At 37.4% G+C, this 24693-nt stretch overlaps 1 protein-coding gene across 7 annotated transcripts in view; it reads left to right on the forward strand.

Moving 5' to 3' along the window:
- The window catches only part of frmd3 (FERM domain containing 3), a 51766-nt gene extending 27410 nt beyond the window's left edge, over positions 1 to 24356 (forward strand). For 2 of the 7 annotated variants that reach the window (XM_028034314.1, XM_028034315.1), the window contains exons 6-16: positions 1559 to 1682; positions 2734 to 2821; positions 4199 to 4287; positions 4533 to 4596; positions 4862 to 4963; positions 8542 to 8630; positions 10206 to 10280; positions 11390 to 11458; positions 11572 to 11696; positions 17664 to 17907; positions 18568 to 24356. In XM_028034314.1, coding sequence (XP_027890115.1) covers positions 1559 to 1682; positions 2734 to 2821; positions 4199 to 4287; positions 4533 to 4596; positions 4862 to 4963; positions 8542 to 8630; positions 10206 to 10280; positions 11390 to 11458; positions 11572 to 11696; positions 17664 to 17907; positions 18568 to 19048 — 1550 coding nt within the window. In that variant the 3' untranslated portion in view covers positions 19049 to 24356. Of the gene's footprint in view, positions 1 to 1558; positions 1683 to 2733; positions 2822 to 4198; positions 4288 to 4532; positions 4597 to 4861; positions 4964 to 5416; positions 5426 to 8541; positions 8631 to 10205; positions 10281 to 11389; positions 11459 to 11571; positions 11697 to 17663; positions 17908 to 18567 lie in introns of all 7 variants that reach the window. The other 5 variants (XM_028034320.1, XM_028034321.1, XM_028034316.1 and 2 more) reach the window with 4 other exon arrangements.
- The last annotated feature ends 337 nt before the right edge of the window (positions 24357 to 24693 follow it).

Here is a 24693-nt window from a genome sequence, read left to right on the forward strand (position 1 = left end):
AGTCTCTGCTGCTGCTAGAAGAATTATTTGTTTTAGGCTTTTTACTCATCTTTACCAGGGGAAAATGTCTCCAGCTCTGCATGGTGTTTCAGCTCAATAATTGCAAAGAGAAAGCCTTATAGCTTGAAAATTAAATCCTTGCAAATTACCAAAAGTGAAAATGTGGCAATACTGTACATAAATCAGAATGTCCCTTAAGCTATTTGCTGTTTAAATAAATTACCAAAATGATGGACTGTATGAAATAAACAAAAACAGGATTTTTCATTGTCGAACCAGTTAGTTCTTGCCCATTAACCAGCTGCTGCTGAAGTTATTAGACTTATCTTATAATCCCTCATTTTAAAACACCAAGAGATCTCTGTAAACCTCTGGGAACAGGCATTAAAAATGTTTTTTTCTTCCTTCTCTCAATTAGCAGTAACAGATAACCGTCATATCACAGCCACTTTGATATGGATTAGGAAGCTCTACCATATAAATGAAGCCTCCTGGCTGATCCACACATCTCTGAGCTGTGCTAACATCGTCTCATTTCGCTCATGTCCTCAGAGAGCAAAGTGCGGCTCGCTCAGTTATCTCAACCCACAGCGTGTCTGCAGCGTATCATTGGCTGCTCTGACTAACGAGGACACGTCCCCATCCCACTTTGTCAAGGTGTTGATTAGGGAGCTGCAGAGCAGTTTGAGGATTATTGTTAAATTAAACTCTGGGCAAGTTTTTCATTTGACCTTTGTTATGGTTATTAATTAAGAATGGATCCAGAAATAAGTGTGGGTGAGAGGGATTTGCTCTGAATCCAATAAGCAATTTTCCCTCTGCTGCACGTTGACTGTTAAATACAGCAAAATAAAATGTTGGTCATTTTTATTCTTGCTGCACATTTATTGACAAAAAAATTACTTGTCTCTTTTGGGCATAAATTAGTGTGTTTTTGTTTTTTACATTGGACATCACTCTCTGTCAAATACTAATAATTTTGGTAATCCTAACTGACCTAAGATAAGACAAAGTTCTGTCTTATTCAACGGTAAACAGTGAGGAAAAAACAAAGGTGTGTGTGTCTTTCTGTTCAGTGTATGCAAACCTCTGGTTTCAACTTTACATCAAGCAAAACATATTGTCTCATCAATTGCACATCCTTGTGGAACTCCCTGGCCTGTTCCGGTGCAAGAAGCACATTTATTGTTGACATAAATAAACTGGAATCTGCCAGATAAATGTTATTAAAATCAGCCTAGACTTGTTTCTTAAATCTGTGCCATTTATTGAGCAATCTGCTTTGTCAAAACACTGAAGGACTGAGACGTGAAAATCCACTGAGTTTTATTCGGTCCTGCATCTTTAATGTGATTGACTTTGAATTCTGCCTCAAACTTCTTCTATAAATAGTTTCTTTAGAAAGAACAAAAGAAAGATTCAAAGGCTGTAAGACTTGAGAAGCTTATGTGACTTGCCTCCATATTTTCCTCTAAAATGATCTATTTTACAAAAACAATGCTGCCAGATGTCAGAAATATAACATATATATATATATATATATTTTTTTTTTTTGCAGCTGAGCTGGGAGATTATGACCCAGAGGAGCATCCATCAGACTACATCAGAGACTTCAAGCTATTCCCTAAACAGTCCCTCAAACTGGAGAGGAAGATTATGGAAATACACAAAAATGAGCTCAGGTAACAAGAGAAGATGATGGAGAGAGTCTGATGGGGTCGCTTGTTATCTGGACCAAGTTTTCAGCTTGATGCTTGTGAAGCCAGATGTTCACTGTGTGAACAGGGTGTAATGCTCCACAGACAACAAAAGAGTGACTTATTCTTTTTGTGATACTTCGTTTTAGATGGTAAAATTAAGTTAATAATAGATACAACCTGATATAATTTAAATATTATTAAGGCAATAGTCTTTTAGACTAGAATAAAAGAAAAATGGCAAAATATTAACAAGTAATAATTTAGTATTTCTAGTCATGCCAGGTATTAAGTTTGGATAGTGAATGCCTTTCCATAACAAGATTATTTTATAGTTATATAAACCCTCTCCACTGGGGTGTTTGTTTATCACGCCTATGTTAAATTAGCTCTTGTCCGTCACACTTTATTCCAGAACATCAAAGGCAAATCCTTAATTTCCCTCTTGTGCGCTCTGTGTGCCCTGGCGGATTCGACTGATGGGATTAACAGCATGTAGATTAGCACTAAGCAATAGAGACTTCAGGTGATTTCCACAGTCAAGACAACTCAAAAAGAAATCAGAGTGTGAGAGTTCCCCGACTGTCTTGAGCGTTTACAGATCTTCCACAGTGAAGTTGTGGTTGTTAATTTTAAAAAATGGATCATGTCTGGGTCTGTCTGGAAGTGCCTGGTAGAGGCAATGATTGGCTGTAGCCTTGGAAAAGTTTGCTATGCCCAACAGGGTTCCATGTCAGCGAATGTAACATTTGTAGCAGCATGGCTGCTATGTTTGTTGATCGAAACAATCCACAGTGTCCATAACACAGAGATTTGGGGTTTTGTGGGCATTATTCATTTTGAGTGCATGAACCAAAATATAAATTGCATAAATTGCGGAGCAGAGTCAAAATGATTGTTGAAAGTATTGGGCAAATGGCCCATTAGGTGACACACTGTGTCCTACATCCTCCCATCAAACTGATAAAATGGGGATAATGTTGGTTGTGCGTCCTGTGCCACACCAACTTGAATTTTGTGTCTTCATCTCCCTTAGGGGTCAGTGTGCAGCCTTGGCAGAGTTAAATATGCTTCAAAGAGCCCACAGCCTGGAAACGTATGGAGTCGACCCTCATCCATGCAAGGTGATTAGTCTAGATTGTGAAACCTTACCTTATTGATGAAAGTAGCCTGGTCGAGGTATTGCAAGTCTATTTTTTATGAAAAAAGATTGTTTTCCTTATGATAAAAAGTATTGTTATATGAATTGTGTTAATTGACGGAGAAGAAACGACACGAAACGAAACGAAACTAGCTAATTCTACTTTTCTACCATTTCCACAGTAATTTACTACTAATGGATATTTCACCATTATGGTCTTTACAGTTAACCAGATAAAAGGCCGGACATAAACCCAGTATTGTTCTCTCAAAGTCTTTTGAGGATGAAGCAGAAATGAAATGAATGAGAAAAGGCTCCAGAGGTCAGATCCCAATTAATTCCTGTATTTTAATCTCACTCTGGGGATGTCATTGCAGCAAATGAAAAAAAGAAACATTCCAGGAATCAATAATCTTATTGATCGATCTAAACAAATCCTTGATGTAGTAAGTCAGCAATCTTTGCTCTCCTTTTGTAGCTGGAGCTGTAACACATACTGCTGAATTTGTAGTTTGCAGCTTGAAAGCACATCTCATGCTAGCTTTTATAATCATGTCTGATAAAGTTTCTTAAATATATAATTTTACTATTTCAGGAGCAGGAATATTATAAGTAAAAATATATACTATAATGTTCCCCTCAGTCATTTCACATATTTTCATCTGATTTGTTGCAATTACTGTTTTGACTCAATTAGGTTATAGATTATAGAAAAAACAAGCATAAACAAGTAAGTATTGAGCATATCAACATTTTCCCCAGATTAATATTTAACAGAGCCATTGACAAAAAATTAAAACCAGAGGTATTTAAGAACCCAAGAGATCCACTGAACAAAATCAAAGCAAATTAGTCCACAAATCTAGTTATGACTAAAAAAATTAATTATACAGAAAGTAATAATTAAACTCCTTGTGGAAATTCCTTTTGATGGTAATGATAACTTTAAGACTCCTGTACAGATACATGAGATACACATACACTACTCAGTGTTTGACACGCTCATCCACACAAATCATGTTTGCGTCGATGTTTCCATTAAAATACTCAACCTGAGAAAACTGTGTTTAATATATAGTTTGTGTGCTTTATGCACAAACCACTGGAGATGAACAATGGATAAAAGACGAGAGGTTTGGTGAAACGGTAGACGACAGCAGAGAGGAATAGTGTGATTTATATTGAAACAGCAACAAGAAAATGTTTTCAAACTGTAAATAATTAGAGAATAGCCATGTTGTTCTGATCTGCTGTCATTTATTTTGTCTCTCTCCATCTTATTAAGTGACTTTGTGCAGGTGTCATTTTCATGGAGATCACTGACACGCCGCTTTCCCTTTTGCTGTGTTTGTGTTTCCAGGACTTTACAGGCTCAACTGCCTTTCTGGGCTTCACAGCCACGGGGTTTGTGGTTTTCCAGGGAAACAAGAGGATTCACCTCCTCAAGTGGTAAAAACTAGGATCTGAAATAAGACTAAAAAAAAAATTACATATGGAATATTTGACTCTGGTTTCAGAAACAACTAACCAGAAGTGACATATAAGTTGTTGTATTGCCCTTCGTATTGTCTGAAAAGTTATGACCTCAACTGTATGTCATAAATTTTTTATATTCACACAACACTGCAGCAGAGTTTCACTACGGGTTTTACTATAAGCATGTTTAATATTCTGACAGCGACTTGTTTTTGCAGGGGTGATGTAAGCAAGCTAAAGTTTGAAGGCAAAACCTTTTATGTCATTGGAGTCCAAAAAGAGGTGAGCATTGTTCCTGTACATTTTGAAAACATTTAAGTTATTATTACTATGGAGTCAAATATGATGTAGATTTCTCTGACTGTCACAAGTCATCTTCATCACCATGTTAAATCAATATCTTCTCGCTCTACCATTGTGATTTAGAGCCACAGTTATCGTTTGGAAACAGATAAAATCCTGCTGAACTCTCCTCCGTCCCTCATTCTCTCTCTTTCTATTCTTCCCTTCTCCTCCCCCCCGTGTTCCTGTCCATCATCTTTGTCAGATTAACTGTACTGTTTGTAATCCTGTCCACCATCACACACAATCTATATGTGTGTCGCTGTTTCAGATCTCCTTAACAGGCAGGATTCAATGTAACAGGATGGTGGGTGTGTTACAACTAATCTCCTCCCTCGCATTATGTATTTGAGTGTGGTCCAAATGAAAGCATTAAATCACAGATAAATAATGTTGGAGACATGCATCGCACTGCAGCAGGTGTCCTAACATTTGGGACACATGCTTCATCTCTGTGTTAAACATCCTGCAGAGTCATGGTAGATTTGGAGCAGCATTCTCAGAGCTTTGCATAAATGCTTCATTTATTTTGATAAAACTGTGTTCAGAGCAACCACAGTGTGCTTGCTCTTTAATCTACCTTTCAGCTGATTGGTTTCAGCAACTCTCATAAATATTTTCCTCATTGCAGCTTAACCTGGCTCTTCCATTGCCGCTTAGCATGTTAGTGTGCCTGCTTGTCTGTTTGGCAACTCACAAAGGGCTGAAGATGCAGATTTATCTTTGTGTTTCTGTCTTTTCTCTCTGTGTAAATACATAGTCTTCACTGGTGAGTAGATATAAGTAACCGCAGTAGCACCAAGCATTAAATCCTCAACACAACACCTCTCCTTGCAGACCTGCCCTCACCTCAGAGAATGATTGGAGTGAAGTTTTCTGTTGTTTTATTGTTGTTTGTGTATTTTTGTCTTGTATTGTCACTGTTTTGAAACGATTAGTAAATTTATTTTCTGTTATCTCCTGTAATCTTTACAGCCACATGATCAAAACGACCCTCACAGCTCCATCGTCAGTTACTGCAGATTATGCAACGTCAAGATGCATAATCAATTCCTTTTTTCCTGTTTCAACAATGTTCCCTGACATATTGATTTTTAAGTGTTTCCTTTTATGTCTGTGGATGTGTGTCTGTGTGTGTATTTTACTTTATAATTTTTTTTACAACGTTTTCCACAAAACTGATAATTTTTTCTGTGTTTCCCACCTTGGGCTGATTGCAACTTTTCACTGCCCTAGTAATGCAGCACTTGCTTGAAAAGCCCGTTCTTCCTCGTCTCGTAACCTTTTCAATGTCATTTTAAATTGGATCAGTGTAAATGTTTATATCTTCTGCAGAGTCAAAAATAGACACAAGACAGTGTAGCTGCGAATCTGAAGAACATTAATGTAAAACAATTTGTTTCACAGATTTGTTCAAACTTATCCTTGAAACTTGCAAACTTATACCCTACGTTTCATAATTGCTTGTATCTTATCTTTTGTAAAGAACTATAGAGATATAATTAGTGCTATAAATACATAATTGTCAGTATAATAATTTAAATAAATGCGTTCAAAGTTTCTCAGTAGACATGAGGCTGCGGGATGTTCTGACAGTAATAAAATCTTACATCAAATCTTACATGTTTATTTAACATCGATTTCACCAATGCTGAAAAGTTCAAGTAGCATGGACAGTCAAAACTGGAGAACAGGGACTTTAATTTTCTGTAAAATTAAACATGAATGTTGTCTATTTTAGTCTTTATTTTATTCCTAACCAAAAAACGGCTCCTAAGTACTGTAAAGCTGTGCAGCACTCAGGCAAAGGCTTGTTTAAGATAAATTTATATTAGTTAATCTGGTTTCCAATAAATTAAGGTAAATATAAATCTGCCTTGCTGTAAAAGCATGTTCCAAATTTGAGGCGTGGTTAAGAGAAATTTACACTCAACACAGTTTTCATACCCCAGGGAAACAGGAAATTGCTTATTACAAAATAAAGTTTCCACAAAACTCTGATCAACTTTATAAATGGTTTAAATATTAGTTCAAATGTTTCAGGTACATTTGTTTTATAAAAGCTAATGATTTAGTGTATTTCTCTTCACGAAATTTGTTCACAGATTAAATGCATTCAATGCAAAATTAGGTTAGTGCAATTACAGATTAATAACTTTTTCATCTTATTGTACGTCTTTACCAGAAGTACCAAGAATTATTGAGGGCATTATAAATATATTAGAATAGATTTCACAACTTGAAATTGGAAAGCAGTGTGTACTTCCATAGGAACTGTTGAATCAGCATGATAAATGTCATCAAGTCGTCCTTTAGAGCACTTCAGCATTTCAGCCAAAGTGGGACCAAAGATTATTTGTCAATTTCTAAACATCTCATCTCTTTTACACACATGTAAGCACAGATGTAGCTGGTGAAGTTCATGTGTGTGAATCACAGTACCAACTTAATACACATAAACCCTTGCAACAGTTTTTATTCACCTGCAATATTTTCAGATTTGTTCACACTAAAACCACAAATTTCTGTGTATTTTATTGGGATTTTATGTGAAAGAAATGATACATGGGCTTTAAAACATTTTTCTATTTTGTAAAATTTAAGGGATGTCAGTTTGAGTGGTGTGCAGGACTTAATGTAAACGTAATGCAAAATTAAAGATGTTTAAGAAAAGGATGTTACGCAGGTGAAGACAAGCATTGTCTAAAATGACCAGCAGATTAGCAGAGGATTTCCTCTCAGTATCAACCACTAGATAAAACATCCATAGGAATCTTCTTGCACATTGTAAATGATGGAAGTCTCATCAGAAGGTTTTTCCTGCTGTGTCCCTTCTTGTGCAGCTGCCTTGTGTTATTAGTCCAGTTCAGTAACTCATTGTTCAGCCACAGTCCAACGAGGATTTGGATTTGGACTTGATGAAAGTAGCTCCATAACCCTGCCAGTTTAGGTGGAGCTTGCAGTTGTGCTATATCTTTTCATTTTTGCATAATGGATTGAAAAGTGCTCTGAGATGTTTGAAGCTTTGGATATTGTTTTATAATCTACACCCACTTGAACCCTGACCTTTTTGCTGTGTCACATTGCTGGTTGTTTATTAATGTTCTCCAGCAAACCTTCACAAGAATCTGTATTTATATTCAGGTTACACTGCATAAATGGACTCTGATACTAATCAACAAGTTCAATAGGTTCTTTATCAATTGTTTCAGATTTTTACTTCTAAAAACTTTTGAGACCCATGTATCATTTTTCTTTTACTTTACAATTTTACACTACTGTATGTTGGTCTGTCAAATACAAATTAAAATAAGTGCACTGAGCTTTGTGGTTTTAATGTGAGTAAAAATGAAAACGCTGGGGTATGAATACTTTTGCAAGGCACTGCCCCTGCTGCATGACAAAGAGGGAGCTGTGCAGGAAAAGAAACAGACTGGACAAAAAAAAAACCATCAAAGCTGTTTGTGCCACTTTCATTTGGCTCAGACGTATACCTCATATTGTGTTACTGTAACTCTCTCCATTATATTGACTTCACTGTTTCCTCTCTGCCTCTCGCTCACTCTGCGCCTTGTATTTGAGCGATATTGATCTGGTATCTCATGTTACCAAACAAGCAGGCCTGAAAACGAGACATCTACAGGAATAAATCCCCTCTCCCTGTCCATAAAGACCCATCCTCTGCAAGCTACAAGCTCTTTTTACTGCTGAACACGGTGGCCAAATCACTATATCTGTCTTAAATCTTGCTAAGCTTACAGCTTTGGATCTATGGGTCAGCGTTTTGTGCAGCTCCCTCACATCATGTTCAGCACTTCCCCTTATTTATGCCTCTCTGGGCAGTCATTCACTCTTTTTTCTCTCTGTCTCTCTATTTCTGTGCAGAAAAAGCTGGTGTTGACATTTCACACCTCGACTCCTGCAGCGTGTAAGCACCTATGGAAGTGTGGGGTGGAGAATCAGGCCTTTTACAAGTGCGTCTGCAAACACACATGCATTGTTACAGTATACACATTTTCTAGGTGTACATTTTTTCATAAAAGAAATTGCTGTAAATATTTGTCTCAAAGTGAACAGAAAACATTTAGCAAAAGACGAAACAGCAGAAATTAAAATTCAAACAGTTAAAGAAGAAAATAATTCTAAATTAGGGAGAAAGCAGAACTGTATAGAAATATATAAAGTATTCATAAATGATGTTGGAATAAAGGAGACAAAGCGGAAATGGTGATTAAGTTAATAAGAGGTAAATTTAGATGAGAATGTTTAGGAATATTACAATTAAGTTCAAACTAATCAAAGGAAAGATAAAAAGTAAAATAAAATAAAAATAAAATCTAGATTTAATTTCTAGAACAACTATAAACGTTTATTAATCACAGAAATTAAACAAAACAGTATAGTATTTGAGTCATCACAAAGTCAACTATCCATCCATCCATCCATTTTCTGTTCACCCTTGTCCCTAATGGGGTCGGGAGGGTTGCTGGTGCCTATCTCCAGCTACGTTCCGGGCGGGAGGCGGGGTTCACCCTGGACAGGTCGCCAGTCTGTCGCAGGGCACAAAGTCAACTAAAACGTAAAAATGTAATCATATTTATTACAGTATTAGTAGAAATTTGTATTAGTTTGGCAGCTTCATAAAGTGAAACACATATAAGTTATGTACGCAGACAGATGTTTTCAAGCCATTATTCCTGTTAATTATGATCATTTTCTGTTTGCAGCTATTGTGGGCTTAGTGAGAAGTACAGTATGTCTTAGCATCTGCATAAAGAATATTTTAAAACTTTAATCTGATAAACTTACAAACCTGACTCAGTCACACCAGTCCAGTCAGGAGGAACGGTCATGAGAAATTTATCTAAGCATCTAAATTCAGCCATTTAATTTGAAAAATGAAGAAACTTTGTGCAACTTTGCCCCTCAATTTATAAAGTTTAGCTACTGAGTCCCCATGGCCTAAAAAACATCTCTGTCAGACTTAGTCATGATTTGACCCACTTATGAAGAACACACTATAACATGTCCTTATCTGTCACAATGTAAGGCATTGAATTTTTCTGGAATAAATTAATATCTATTCACACAAAGACAATAAAGTGCAGCAGGAATCAACAGTGAGGTTGTAGAGAAGTAGATGAATACTATAAAGGGTGAGTGTGACTCTGAGAGAAGGAGGGAGTAAAAGTCAGCTCAGATGTCAGACAAGCATTAGAACCTTTAAATCAAATTACAATGAATCAAGTTTGGAAATGGTTGCCAAGATGAGGTTGTTGATCGTTGATAGTCAGATCTTATTATGAAAAACATTGAAAAATATTCACCTTAGCCCACATTTTTCTGTAAATACTGCTGGAAGACGAGGAATGGAAGCAAGATTATTAATAAAAACTTAAAGAACATAACCAATGTTAAAAGACCTAATAATGTTGTTGGAGTTGTTTATCTGAATTCTTTAATGTTCACTGAGTCTGTGAAACTGCAGTGTGCGTCGCATTTTGAAGCTATGCTTAATGTCTGCTGCTGTTTCTTCCTCTGTCTGTCAGATGTGCGAAGTCGAGTCAGATAAAGACCGTCTCAAGCAGTAACATCTTCTTCAAAGGCAGCAGGTTCAGATACAGGTGAGACAGAAAACGGTGCGGAGGCGTGGTGTTAGAGAGCAATCTGAAAAATATTCACAACGTGATAGAAAAGCAAAGTTCATGCTTGGAAGGAAGGCTTCCTACACATTGTTGAAGTCCAGAGAAGTGTGGAATTTTATTTATATTTTTCCATGTAAGGAAAAATAAGAGGAATATTATTCTTCGTTTAGACAAGGTTTGTAGTCTGAAATCTTTAGCATGAGCTAGCACTACTAGTTCACATTAAATCTCCTCTCATCATCTTTACAAGAAAAACAATTTAATACAGACATTCAGATTCACTTGCATACGTTCCAGTTTGATCTTAGCTAGTTTGACTTTATAGAAATTCTTGTTTCTTTTGAGTTTCTTGTCTGTTATTTGACAGACTTTTGTCTGTTATCTTTGTCTGTTTATTCATTAAATTAAAAAAGCAGAATTTCCCAGAATAATGATGTTATTCACAACTAATGATCCTTGGTTTCTTCAGCTATTGAAATAGAATTCATTCAGACAAATGATAACTCTTTGTTTGTGACTTTACCCTATAGAGAAATACAGGAAAGCAAAAAATATAAATGTAACAAGTATACATTAGCACCTTGCAGATCTCTTATTTTACCCTCAGTCTTCACAAAAGGAGCAGATGTGATGGTGGAGCCTGCTGACCCTGAAGCAAACCTCTAAGCTCCCATTGTTCAAAACAATGGGAGCTGCAATGCCTCACAAATGTGTTTATACTTGCTAAGTTTAACACGTTTTGTGAAACAGCAACACTGCTGCATTGAAGTTTGTGGTTATAATGTTACAAAATGTGAGAAAGAACTGAAATGAAACAGTCAAGAATAGCACTAGTTATTAGCAACATCAGCAAAACTAATAAGACAAATCTATTTTAGTCATTTTCTTTGCAGGCTTCTGCAGCTAAATTAGAAAAATGCCATACGGCATATTCATTATAACTCACAATACACACTAAGGAAACCTTCGTAATCTCAGCCATGTTTTTTTCCTAACTGTAATATGCAGCAAAAGAAAAAATACAGTATTTAGAAAAGTGACATGTTTGTTAGTAAAGCCATCAACATGTATGTGATTCTCCTCCTCAGTGGAAAAGTAGCAAAGGAAGTGATAGAGGCCAGCTCCAAGATTCAGCGAGATCCACCCGAGGTTCACAGGTAGGATTGACACACCTCCACTTGTTCAAGACTGCACAGTTGGACGCTCTGAAGGACAACACAACAACTTTTCATGTTGAATGTGTCTCAATGTGTGTGTGTTTTTTTTTCAGAGCTCAGTTTGGTCAGAGTCGAAGCTTTAACTCTCTGAGCCATAAAAACCTGATCATGAACATGGAGCCTCTGGTACCCGCACTGCCATCCACCAACGAATACGAAGAGGCGGCAGCAGACCCCGGTAGGAGGAACCTGCGTACACATCACACCCTACAGCTTCGCCCTCATGTCCTCCTGTAATACGCCTCAGAAAGTCACATTGGGCCTCCCTTGTGTAAGAGGAAGCTCATGTGTGACTCTCAGCCAGCGAGAGTTAATTGAGCAGCTGATGCTCCCTCCATCAGCCTCGTCTCCCTGGAGACTCCAATTGCTGTACGCTAAAAATACCCCTCCCATAATCCTCCCCGAGGATCCCCCCATGCCTCTGAGTGTCTGAATGTCTGACTTTGTGTGTAGGTTGTTTTTACAGAGTCACATGTACTCTTTGTCATCTCAGAAACACAGCCGCACAGCAAACATCTGCCGCCGTATCATTAAGGAAAACTCAATCACAAGTGATGCATTTGGCTCCAAGGAGTTTGTCTGTTTACGCCCCTGTGAGCATCTGGGCCTGCAAGTTTTTGTTAATCTTGTTTGTCGTAGGCTCAGCACTAATAATAAATGATTGCATCTTTCAGTGACAATAAAATACATCAACTATATTAAGAGAATCATTATACTCATCTTAGTATTTTACTTTACTACCACTTACTTATTCTTGTGTTTTATTTACCCTGCAGTGTTTCTTTGTTGTTCTGTTTATTCCCCTTTGTTTCTGTCTCCATTTTGCTACTTTATTTCTCCTACATTTCTTTATAATGTTCTGGGTGACTTTTGACATTTGACTAAAGACTAAAGTCTTTAGCCAAATATTTTCTAATGTCAAATTAGAAAATATATACATGAAGCAACAAGGAAGGTCAAAGTGTATCAAAAACCCTTGTATATGTTTTATGTACTAATTTCCAGTTTTATGGATGCCTAAAAAAGCATTTTTTCACATATTAGATTTGTATGAATGTTTATGTTTTCTATCTGATTGTGAATAAGGCTACATTTCCAGAATGATAACAGTAAAGAAAAAGTTTTGAATTTTCTTAAAACTAAAATCCAATGAGAACAAAGTGACCAAATATCATTTTAAGTTGATTCCAGTATTTACCTAGATCCATATTAAAGCAATTAGCTCTTTATTAAAATAAAAACAATCCGCAACAACAGCAATCTGCTATCTGAATTTTCAGTGTTATTAAAGTATTTCAGTTTTGGTCTTTAACAAACCTTGTATTTCACATGTAGTTTTTCCAACTTTGTTCAGTTCAAATGGCATAAGAATACAATTTTAAAAAAAAGTTTATAACTGAACTTAAGTTATAAGGTGGAAAATTCTGTCTTGTACACAACTTGTTACCTTAGACTCACGTGGTCAGAGAGAAGAAACAAAGCATTTGGCATCTTGTTGCATATAATCATGCACTCATCACTGGCCACAGATATCAATTTAAATGTATTATGTATGTCTACTTTGCACTATTTCCAGCATGTATCTATTAATCTACCAGTGTTGTTGATAGGACAGGAAGGGAAACTGGTGTGGAAGAGCTCAGGGTAGGATTATACGAGAGCAGAGACAAAAAGGGTGAATGGAAACAAGACAGGGCAACATGAGAGAGGAGCTAAATGATAGGAGGGATGTGCGTCACAAACTGAGTGAAAGGCATGGATGTGGAAAAAAAAATATTAATAAATGACAATTAGAAAAGGAAGCAGGTAAACTAATGTTTTTGTTGACCTTGAGAAGTCAGACAACTAAATGAGAAGAAACTGATAAATCTTACCTTATAAACGCTGATTGAGGACTACACTGAAGAGATAGGAGTTAATTAGTTTAAAGAAGATAAGTGCAAACATCAATCTGGAAGATCCTCATCTTTACAGTTTCAGAGTCAAGGATCAGTGAAGGTTAGGATGGAGAAGTCAGACACTCAGACAGAATCACTCTCAATGGTTCTGGAATGTAAAGTAGAAACATCAGAAACTGAACAGAATAGTTTGTGGGATAATAAGGGATTAATGAGAGATGAAGAGGATGTTCACCAGGAATAGAGTCCATTGTTGAGTGGGATGAGAATGGGAAGGATCAGGAATCTTTCCACGAACATCATGGTCCATAATAAAACCTTCTTCTCTTTTCCATCAAAATGGTTCAACTATTTTCTTGCCATCACTTTCTGCCACCATATCTCTATTTGGATTTTTCTTGATTTATTTTGTTCCTCCATTTACTCCCACACATCTACCTGGATTCTCCTGTTTATGGCTTCATAAAAACATCATTCTGTTTGACCTCTTCCTCTTCATCCTCGGGGACAGGATTTCTCTACCCCTGTCTTAGTTTTTCTGTCATCTTCTTTTCCCCCTCATTTGTTTTTAAGAAAAACCAAAACCTTACTGCTCAAAGTTTTGCAGTAAGTCTGTAAAAATTAGTATTCACATTCACATTACAATGCATTATCTGATCTGATGTGAAAAAGTGAAATAATGAAAATGATTAGAATATTTCTGCCATGTTTAACCAACAGCTGCAGGAGACGTTTTACAGAAATCAAAATTTTCCACATCTATTTTTTAATACACTTAATGCAAAGGTGTAAATTTATTACTATTATTATTCTTTATCACCCAAGTTGTAATTTCCCCTCTTTTTGCCAGAATCCAACCTTTAGTTGAGGGGCTCACACCCCTCTCCCCATTAATTCACATCATGAGTTATTCTGCAAATTGAATTACTTTATTAACATAAAGAGTAAGTGTTGACATAAAACTAAATTTAAAAACGTTCGTCTTTGCTCTAAAGTGTAGATATCATTAAAGTATCATAAATTTTGCAGCCAGTATCATTAAAACAAGCCTTTTTAAGCCCCTTCTCACCAATAAACTGTCAAATGCTGACTGAAGAATCTGCTGCAAGGACTTTGGGATAAAGTGTCCTCAAGATGGTCTAGGATCACCATCTATATTCAGAACACTAATCTGAACCATTAGTGGGGGAACAGGAAGCTGACCCAAGGTCAGTGATGTCCTTGTCCTGCTAGTGCAGCCTGTTCCAGTCTGAAGCACTAAATTCTTCACACAAATACACACAGACAAACTTTATATGTCACAGTTTGGTCTACAGATACATTATTTCAATGGCACTATAAATTTGGACCTCCCTCAGATGGTTGCATCACAGAAGGACATGGGAGTGGTGCGACAAGTCGTCACCTCTGGTTAATCAGGGGCTTGGAGGATGCATTTCAGTGAACAATGTTTGTCTTTGCCTTGTAACTAATGCCCCACAGAACCAAATTTATCTCAGGAGGAAAAGAGGCAGATAAAGTCAGACTTGTAGAAAGGAAAAGAAAGTGATCCCCATGGCGGTCGGGGTCAGGTCTGCCCCTCAGTAATCACAGCTAGATTAGCTGCTTCTCTGCAGCTAGGACCACTTGGTTATATATAGAAAGTGCAGCTTTGGGCCTGATCCGCCTCTAATGCCCCCTCCACTCCATGTTAATATCCCTGACATTCACAGGAGGGCCCACTGTGTCTGTGTATGAGTGAGGGCATGTGTCTGGTGAATGTCTCACGGCGTCTGCTCTAGCGTTTGAGTCCAGCTGGCAGCCCAGTCCGAAGTTCGCCTTAAAACCGAACCATGGAGCTTCTTGAGCACAGAAATAGCGGGGATGTTGGCGGGGAATTCCTGCAAAGCAGCTTGGAGCTGAGAGTCAGTGATCACCCTAAAGTAGGGGACACTACAAGGTGTGGAAGTCCGGGACAGACAGGGGGGCTGATGGTGGACCTGATACCAGAGAGACCACAGGGAGAGGGGATGGAGCCGGGACGGGTCGGACCTATTGAGGTTTTCGAGGAGCAAGCAGCCTCAGTGGTGGTGGCCGAGGCTGCCAGATGTCAGGTTAAGATCACAACGCGGCGGAGCATCCATCTACGGATAGCCAATCACACATCAAGAGACGTTTACGTGAGGCTGGTGGGGCACGGCGGACGGATCGCCGGAACCAGAACAGTATATCAGAGAGGCTCACTGGAACAAAGTAAGATGAGTACAAAGAAGGGAGAAGTTGTTTGACGTATATCAGAGGCATAGCCACATACATATTTCACATAAACTAATTTAGGTGTTATGGAGCTGAAAATGAGATTGCATGATGAATAATAGCAGGCCTGTGTTGGACAACCAGTGGAAAACCTTCACTGTGTGTGCATCTTGGAGTTTGTGTGGTGACCACAGAGGAATTTTACACCTTGTAGTGCTTTTCATCTCATCTCAGCAGAGTCCTTCATCAGAGCATGAAGGACAGTAAACAGGAGTTGCTAAGAGACGATTCCTCCAGTCAGTTATGGAGATTCTTAGACTCAGAGTTTTTATTTTAGGATTTATTTGGTCATAATGTGAACCTGGTCCTTATAAACTGTAAAGTGAATATCCCTACACTCTAAACACTGTAGATCTGTGAACTATGAACTATGTGGTTTGTCCACATAATTACGAACTTTAGTTCTTCCAGTTAACCTATCATGTGCTTGTGTTGTTGAGAGGAAAGCATGGTACCCAGAAAACCTGACGTGTGCAGGACCAAACTCTACAAACTGGAAACCAAAAACCTTCCAGACCTTTGTCAGCTAAATAAAGCTGAATAAAGGAAAGAGGAAAACAATTTGTGTAAAACATTTTGGACCAAAAAGTGTCAAATTGTTAAAAGTTTATAAACAAATTTGTCCCAGTCTTGCAAAGTTAGTTCCCAGTCCCAGAAGAGTGTTTAAACTTTAAAGTAAGCACAGTTTATCTCAAATAAATGAAGCAATTACATTCTGGTATATTTATCAAAATTAAGGTTTATTCATGATTAACACAAAAAGGAACACTTAGAAGCTTTTTTTTACTCCTGAATTAGTTAAATAAGTGCATTATTTCAAGACAAACTGTGAAATATGCAGCATCAGATTTCAAGGGTCAGAGATAAAAAACTTCATTTTGATTGTGGGATTCAACCTGCATGGAATAAGAGGATATTTAAGATGCAAGCGTGAAAGTGGCATCTTAAATCAGTGGTTTAAGAAATAATACAGAGTCCCTCTTTTTTCCACAGTACTTTACTTCTGATTCTGATTCCCATGTGCTAAGTTTTGCACCCGTTATTTCTTTCTGGCTGTGTTTCTATGGTTACTGTCACCACTAGCTTCCCATCCATCGGCACAAGCTGTGATTTCGCTCATGAATGTGCGTTTCATCTGAGTCTTATTTCTCAAGACGTTTACCCCCCAGCCTCTTCCTTATCGGCTGCAGGATGACAGCTGGCTTTATTTTTAACACATGCATCACTTATTTAGTCAGATTGTATTTAGATTCATTATTTAGATTCATTCACTCAATACTGAGTCAACACCTTGGAGTTGAGTAAATCCGCACACAGCTGCTCTCCTGTCCGTCCGCATCGCATCATCAAAGAGATTTACTTTGCCACGAGCCTGAAGTTGTACGAGACAGAACCACAAACAGCATCTCAGAATTGATCACAACCTCAACTAATGCACGGCAAGATTCCCCCACTGGCCTCTGCAGGCTGTACAGAACATCCTGCGGCTGCGACATGCACTTTGAACCAAGCAGATGGCAGCTCTTTCATGTCTATCACTCCTGTATCAACAAGTTACATAACTGACCTCATTTTCTTTTACATTTAATTCAAAGCTGGTTACTTCATTTTTATTAGGCAGTACTTCTTTCATTGTATGCGGCACTTGCTCTGTCTTTAAGTAGGATAGTAGCGCCATCATGTGGTTGATATATTGGAAAGCTAATGTTTGTGTGTTTTATGAAGGTGACTTATTCAGATGGGGATTTGCCACCATTATCCTTCTCTTACAGGCCAGGAATAAAAAACTACTTAGGTTTTTGGACTACTCATGACAATCCAATAATTTTTGGAATTTGTATCCAGTGAAGCTTAGCCTTCTCTGTGTGATATTTAACTTACATTTGTCTGAAATTATATTTAACTTCGCTGAATAATGAATGGCTTTCTTTTTTTTTGTAACTGTCCTTTAGCAGGTGTTGTTGCTGTGAAGGATCCAGTTCCTCTGTCTCCTCTCGAACCCTCAGCGGCAGCAGCAGCAGACACAGAACAATCATGTGCAGAGAGGAGAAGCTCTTCTTTGATCAATGACCTGCAGCCTCACTGTGTCTCCATGGAAACCCCATACCTCTCACCCCTAACACCAAAAGCTGAAGACGGACTGGAGGAAGACGACGATGGCGGCGGTGCACTCACCATCTCTGAACTTGCATACAGGTCTTTAAAGTTGCATAAACATAGATCATAATTATATTTTATGTTCATTTATTTCACTCTGACCAAGTAGCAGGCAAAATAATAATCAGTTAATTCAAGACTACTAGTTTAAAAAAGACAATTATGTTTGTATCGTTCTAATTCATAATAAATCAGACTAAACCTTTCAGATTTTAGATCAGTTAGAATTTACGTTTTTATTTATATTTGCTGACTGCTACAATAATGAGGGAGAATGTCAAGTGTTGTTTTTTAACTCTCTTCATATTCAGAAGTTCAGTCATATTTTCTCAGTATTTGCTACTGTTGCCTTTTTAACTCTATGACCTGGTCAAACGTTTTTGGGTATCCTTCCACAAGCTTTTCACATTAGCTCGCTGAATTTCAGCCCATTAATCCAGCATAAACTCATCTAACTTATTTAGGTTGAGAGGCCATCTTGCCAACAGCTTTTGAGCTCTACCTAAACATTGTCTTTGCCATTTTATGATGTCTTTATCTCACTTTGTAACTAATCTGGTGGTATTTTTAGGCTAGGACTTCTGCTGTCACATAAAGTGAAGCATTGCACCTGCAAACATTCTCTGAAAAAAAATTGCCTCATTGCATTTTGCTTTAGGATCTTTCTGATTTCATGAACATCTTGTCTCCCCTCTCCAGCCCCTGCGTCAGCATGCTCCCCACCCCAGTGGAAGACAGTCAGGGAGGGGTCAACCAGCTCTTCTCCAGTCCTGTCCAGAGTCCCGCTAGATTGCTGAGAGAGCTCCATGCTGACCCCGACATCCAGGCCCAGTTGGAGGCCGACAGGGAGCGAGACCGTGAATTTGAACGCACTCGCCTGGCTACCAGAAGTCGAATGAGCGGAGTCCTGGCCAGTAGCCTGCAGCTGCTTTCGTCCAATGAGAGAGTAAACACCTGGGTGCTGGGGGTAGCCAGGTTTGTAGCTGTGCTCATGGGGGTCCTGCTTATCACTGTGCCCACACTGCTGCTGCTGCTGGAGTCGGACATCGACGTGTCGTTCCTCCACGAGATCCGACAGACACCAGAGTTTGAGCAGTTCCACTACGAGTACTACTGCCCGCTTCGACGCTGGATTCTGTGCAAGATCAGCATGGCCATGGAGAACCTGTGGTCTGACTAGGCAAGACAGAGAAATCAGTGATGAATCAAGGAAAAAGGAAAAAGCTGGGCCCAAATGTCTGTTTAACATGTGATTTGTTGTGAGTCTTAAAAAGCGATGCCTCTTAAGGTAGACAATTCAACCTGCCAATGAGGTGAAGGAAAATCGCTTGTTTGAATTGAGTCAGTGCGTACTAAACACTTTGGAAACAAGTATTGTTCTTTCTCCTCATTGGTAGAACGACTTACCTCTTAGTAAAACTGAAACTAGGGAGGGAAATCCTTCTTTATTATGAAGTTGAATCACTTGATAAGACTGACATTTCTGCCAAGAACTACCTGAGAACAAAAAGGGAAGTCATGGAGGGAAGGGAAACGGAAAAATGTATTAGTTTTATTGTTTTTATTTTCCTTTAGATTTTAAGGCCTCTCCACTCCTGATGCTGACAAGTGCAGCCAAAGCCTCTACAGTAGGCTTCACAAACTGTTCTGATTGGTGTTCATCCTTCCAACCAGATCACCTGATTGGCTATTAAGTCTGTCAGTCATGACGGAGTGGGTGGGAAATGAAAAAGAAAAAATACATACTCACCAGTAAACAAAAGCATCAATCTGAGCAACAGATTTAAAAAAAAAAACTACACCAAGATATTAAAAATTGCTACCAATATCAGAAACGTTGTTTTTAAAGTTTTGTACATTTTTATGTGATTCAGATATTTCAGGAATTTTTCAGTCAGAAGATCTACTTTGAGCTTATTTTCAAATTAAGAGTTTACAAAAGATTACTAAAAAAAAAAAAAGCTAATTTACTGAGGTTTATCAGAATGAAGGGTGTTGAGAAACTATTTTTTTAAGACTACTGTCAACATGTGTTGTCTTTGTGGTAGAAATCTGGTTTTACTCCAGCAGAGGTTAGAGCACAAATCCTTCAGCTTTTTCGGATTATTTGATGTCATCATGAAGGAAAGCCGTAGAGAAAAACAAACCAGTTTGTGACGTTAGGATGTCCTTTGTGGAACCGTTAAGTGTTTTAAATGTTAGCTCATGCATTAGCATTCATCTTTCAACATGATACTTTCAACAAATGCAGCAAAGAAGAGAAAAGAAAAGGGAAGGGAAGTGAAGACGCTTCTAATTAGTGAAACTGAGAATCGCTGTTTGGTGATTTATGATTTTGAAGAAGTTTGTGTTAGCACAAAGTAAAGAAACATAAGTGAATCTTTAGGTTGGTTTGGTTGAATGGTTCTCATACTTTTGATTACAAGTACCACTAGGTACTATTAACTGGGTCAGTGCCTCTTTTTGCAATTTGACTTTGCCAGTGAACAAGCCATTTCACACACCCAGCTGAAACCAGATATTTACATACACTCTGTAAAAATAAGCAGATTATTTTTCGTCTTTGTCTCACAATGAACAAGACTTGATATGTTGCTGTTGTCGCTGCCAGCAGTATTTTTATTTGCTGAATGTCAGAGTAATGAGAACAAATTACTGTCAATTATAGCTCAGTACTATAAATTCAGAGGCACTAAGATTTGAGAAATGCTGCCATGGCTTTGTGAGATTAAGCTGCTTGAAAACATTGGCCTTGTAAAAATCTATTCAGTAACTGTTAGTTTTATTGTTTAGGGAGGTTGGATACATGTTGAATTATTAGTTGCTGCAGTCTTACTTAAGACAATCAGTAGGTTTTTAATTTGGTGCCCATTTCTAATAGTTTTGCTATTTGGTTTCTGTTGCATGCGTCATGTCATTGACTAAATTTGAAATCCCATCTGAAAAACAGTCCCATTTTACTTTAAGAGCTGTTTTAATCATTTCTTTCTCCAACATTTCTGCATGTGTTACACTCGCTGTTTGTTTTTCCTAAAAAATTGGCTGTTACTTTTTGTAAACACCCTAAATTTAGTAAATAACACTGATTTCCAATTCATTTTCAGACCCGATTTCCTTGATAAATCAAACACTGCATAATATTAAAACTAGCAGTGGTACTTGTACCACAATGTGAGAACCACAGGCCTAGTCCAATCATGCAAACAGTTCACTGGTGTAAAAGAAATACCAAACATATTTACCCTTCACAAACACAAATTTGAACTAATTTGTATTCATTTTTAGGATAATCCGTAGAAATGCCTACTCACTCCACCTTTGCTGTAGTTCTAGATAAAGTTACAAAAGTATTTAAAGAGATAATTGCTTGGAAAAGTAGTTGAGGAACTTGCTGCATTGGAGTATCTTACTGTCATTCAGTTCTTTGTTTTGTGAATCATTAACGTAATACAAGAGAAGAAAATCTGGGATGAAATCATCCGAGACTGAAAAATATACAACTATCAGTAAATTATTAATATGTAAAGGCTACGGAAGGCAAACAATGGTGAGCATGGGTCTTAGACTAAAAGAAACTATAATATGTAGCTTACTCTCAGGAAAGCTCAACTGTTTATGTTAACATGAAAACAGATGTAACACAACGGATACATTAACACACATTACAGTCACACATTGTGCTTTTCTGGACACCAAAGCAGTTTATGTGGAACAAGATATTATTACGGCTGCAGATCGTCTGCCTAATTTAATCAGCTGTGTATGCATCATGTCATTCTAATAGGAACTGGAACATAAAGTGTCTCCTTCAATGCACTTTGACTGACTAAAGTAACATTTACCTTACATACAGATGTCACTTTTCATACAGTCTGTGAGACTGCAGCACACAGTCTAACATCAAATTCTCTTCTATCTGATGTCTTATGATCAGCTGTATTGCTATGTGACTTTATACACTTTATGCATTTGCAAGTTTTATGCATAGGAAATATGCAGTAACAACAGAAACATGTACTTTAAGACAGAGCATTTATTTTCCTACGACAGCACATGCACTGAATTTCATAGGTGAAACCAAGCAAAGGCCAAAACGCTATGATGGCGTTTACTTTAAATGTCACAGATCTGAGTTCAGTTTTGCTTCACTGTGGAGGATGAACCTGACCCATATGCACTGACACTGTAAAATAATTCCCATCCAATGACAGACGAATATGTCTTTTTTTCCTAAATGTAATGACATCAAAAAGACTTGGGATACTTTGCAGAACAAACAAAAAAAGACTATGTAAACACATCATTTACACATGTACATTTATAAAGACATAGTTTGTCACTGGTTTTAGTCTTTGATTGCTGTGCTGCAACTTTTATATTAGTTCACTGGCTCCATTAGCTCTCAGTGCAAACTGCATGTCCTCATCTGTAAATATTGTGTTTATAGTTGTGGTTTAAATATGAAAAAAAACAAGAACAGGCCCACTGCAGGTAAAGATTTTCTCCTTTCTTCCCTATGTATGTCTTTGTGTAAAGAGGCTTGGCTGTCTCATCCATTTTAAAATAATGCTTGTTATCTGTGTTTCTATCAACTGAGAGAGGAACATTCATCCCACACATTCTTGAAAGTTTTTGTTCTCATTCATAATTAGGCTTTCATTTTATTTATCTACTTGATATTGGTTACACGTGGTTTTCTGTACCAACTCTGTAAGAAGTTCCTTTCAGATAAAGCATAAAAATGTTCTCAAATAATTCAAGAAGTTTTGGAAATGTATATTTCTTCTGGCCCTCAAAAAGAAGCTGTAAAATACTTGAAGAGTTGGCTTCATCATGCTAAGCTATGTCATTGTAAGCCATTAAAGCTAAGCTAATCTCATTGCTAACAGCATGCTTGCATGTTAGCTGCCAAAAAGCTGGATTCATGTGATTTTAGTTGAGAGAAACATACATTTAACAGGACTCCAGTCATTGTCAACATACTGTATATGTTCAGTTTGTGAAAGCAAATGTAAAAACCCTTAACCTCTGCAAACAATGAAAAAAAAACCTTTTGGTTCTGAAAACTCACCATAGCCCAGTGCTTCTCAATTCCAGTCCTCAGGGCCCCCTGCTCTGCATGTTTTAGCTGTACCCCTATTTCAGAACAGCTGAAATGATTGCATTACCTGTTCTACAGCCATCAAGTACTGCAGAAGCCTATTAATCACTCATAGATTCAATCCAGGTGTGTGGCAGCAGGGAAACACCTAAAACATGTAGGGCAGGGGGGCCTGAGGACCGGAATTGAGAAGCACTGCCATAGCCTGATATGACATGTAGCACGCCACTGTAGCTTATTTATCAGTTCTGTTAGCATTCTTTGATGGCATTTGATTTGAGTTTGTAGCTCCTGTTTTGAGCTAATTAGCCTCCCGTGTTTGATAACCCAGTAGTTTTGATGGAGAGTAGGCCTGCAGCTGACAGTGGTTGTGATTTGAATCACGATAAATCACGACATGATGCACCAGCTGATGTCACTTGAGTTGTTAATGATATGGTCCTTTAATCATAATTTCAAATTCAAAACTGAATTTTCTGTCATCCAAATCAAATTTGACAAAGAAAATAATACCTGAAATTTAAATTGTATAAAATTATCAACTGTTTTTAGCAAATGTATTTAAGATTATAAAACTCAGGTCTTATATATGCAAAAAATGCTGGATAATAAGTAAAAGGGTGCGGGAAGTGTGTTAATTCAATGTTTTATGTGCATGTACAGTAGCAGATTATCTTGCTCGGTTCCTCTGGTGTTTTTTTTTCAATTGTCAACCAAACTGATTGTTTTGGTTACAGTTCCTGTCAGAAGTTTACATACAGCCATCAAGTGACATGGATGTAATATTGATTTGAGGATTTTTCTTGAACGTTTATGTTTTGAGTGTGGACAAGTCAAAATTATTCTGAAAGTTAGTAGGTTTCCTCAAAGACAGTAGCCAAAGAATCTTAAGTGATATATCAGCCAGTGGAAATGTCTGGCTATACATTTCATGATTAATTATTTATGAAATAAACAAAATCCACAGTAAATCTGTGCACTCAGTTCCTATCTTCCAAAATTTTTTATGTTGTTTATTGTAGTATCCATCCAACCTGGAAAAAGTAAAATTTCAATGCATTACAAAGAACCCAAAATATGATGGCTGTTTGTAAACTATGGACTGGGGTTGTAGCTTTTGCTGTTTAAGTTTACTTTTTTATTTTTAGACAGTTCTTTTTGTTGTTTGTTTTGGATTGTTTTTTTCTTTTCAGTCTCTTTGACTAAGCCACTCTGGGAGATTTTTCTTTTTAAAAACAATCTGAAAAAAAAGAAAGAATAAAGAAAACCAGAGACAACCAAGCCTTATGAATTTTGTGGAGTAAAACTTTGAATGTTTGTATGTTCTAAAAAATAAACATGGATTGTTTTCTATGTTAATACTGCCACAATAAAGATCCCTAAAGAATATGGTTAATATGGTCTTGTTTATTCTTTTAGCGATAATCTGTTGTACCAAAATAATCAGAAAAGATCACAGGCAATGCAGGACAGCAGCATTATTTAATGTATTTTATGACATCCTTGTCTCCCTCTTGTGGTACATTTTAACAACTACATTGTCTGTTCTCATACTGTATAATAACATATATGGCACCGACATTGCTGTAGATTAGGGGAATACAGCGATATTTCCAGTTTTCACTATCAGAACCAGTTTCATTAGTTCTTCATAAACCTTTTTGAGAAACAGGAACCGTATGGTGGAGCTTGATCAGAAACGCTCAAGATCCTCCTTCTGTGTA

The sequence above is a fragment of the Xiphophorus couchianus genome, chromosome 12 (assembly GCF_001444195.1).
Source record: "Xiphophorus couchianus chromosome 12, X_couchianus-1.0, whole genome shotgun sequence".
Lineage (NCBI taxonomy): Eukaryota > Metazoa > Chordata > Actinopteri > Cyprinodontiformes > Poeciliidae > Xiphophorus > Xiphophorus couchianus.